The 343-nt window shown below is 52.8% G+C and overlaps 1 protein-coding gene across 1 annotated transcript in view; it reads left to right on the plus strand.

Annotated features, from left to right (window-relative positions):
* The window catches only part of LOC104464115 (homeobox protein Hox-B6-like), a gene marked incomplete at its 3' end in the record, with an annotated part of 487 nt that extends 361 nt beyond the window's left edge, over nucleotides 1-126 (plus strand). The window contains exon 2 of the mRNA XM_010076744.1: nucleotides 3-126. Within this exon, the coding sequence (XP_010075046.1) occupies nucleotides 3-126 (124 nt within the window). The remainder of the gene's footprint in view (nucleotides 1-2) is intronic.
* Between the last annotated feature and the right edge of the window lie 217 nt (nucleotides 127-343).

Consider the following 343-nt stretch of genomic DNA (forward strand, 5'->3'; position numbering starts at 1 on the left):
TGCCCTTCGCCCCCGAGCCGCGCAAGTCGGACTGCGCGCAGAGCAAAACTGTGTTCGGAGAGAGCGAGGAGCAAAAGTGTTCCGCCCCGGTTTACCCCTGGATGCAGCGGATGAACTCTTGCAATAGTGAGTTTACTCTTTTACAGAAATAAATACATCAATCTCCTCCCCCCCTTTCTTATTTGTTACCGCCAGAGAGAGAGAGAGCGAGCGAGCGAGGGAAGCAGGAATAAGGTTCACTTTAGAGCCCAAACTTCCAGCGGGGAAGTTGGGCGACACGAGAAGCTCCAACTTGCTCCTGACACGCACAAAAACTTCACGCTGCTGAAGTATTCTTTCCCAG

This window comes from Pterocles gutturalis, unplaced genomic scaffold (genome assembly GCF_000699245.1).
Source record: "Pterocles gutturalis isolate BGI_N339 unplaced genomic scaffold, ASM69924v1 scaffold1723, whole genome shotgun sequence".
In the NCBI taxonomy this organism is placed as follows: domain Eukaryota; kingdom Metazoa; phylum Chordata; class Aves; order Pterocliformes; family Pteroclidae; genus Pterocles; species Pterocles gutturalis.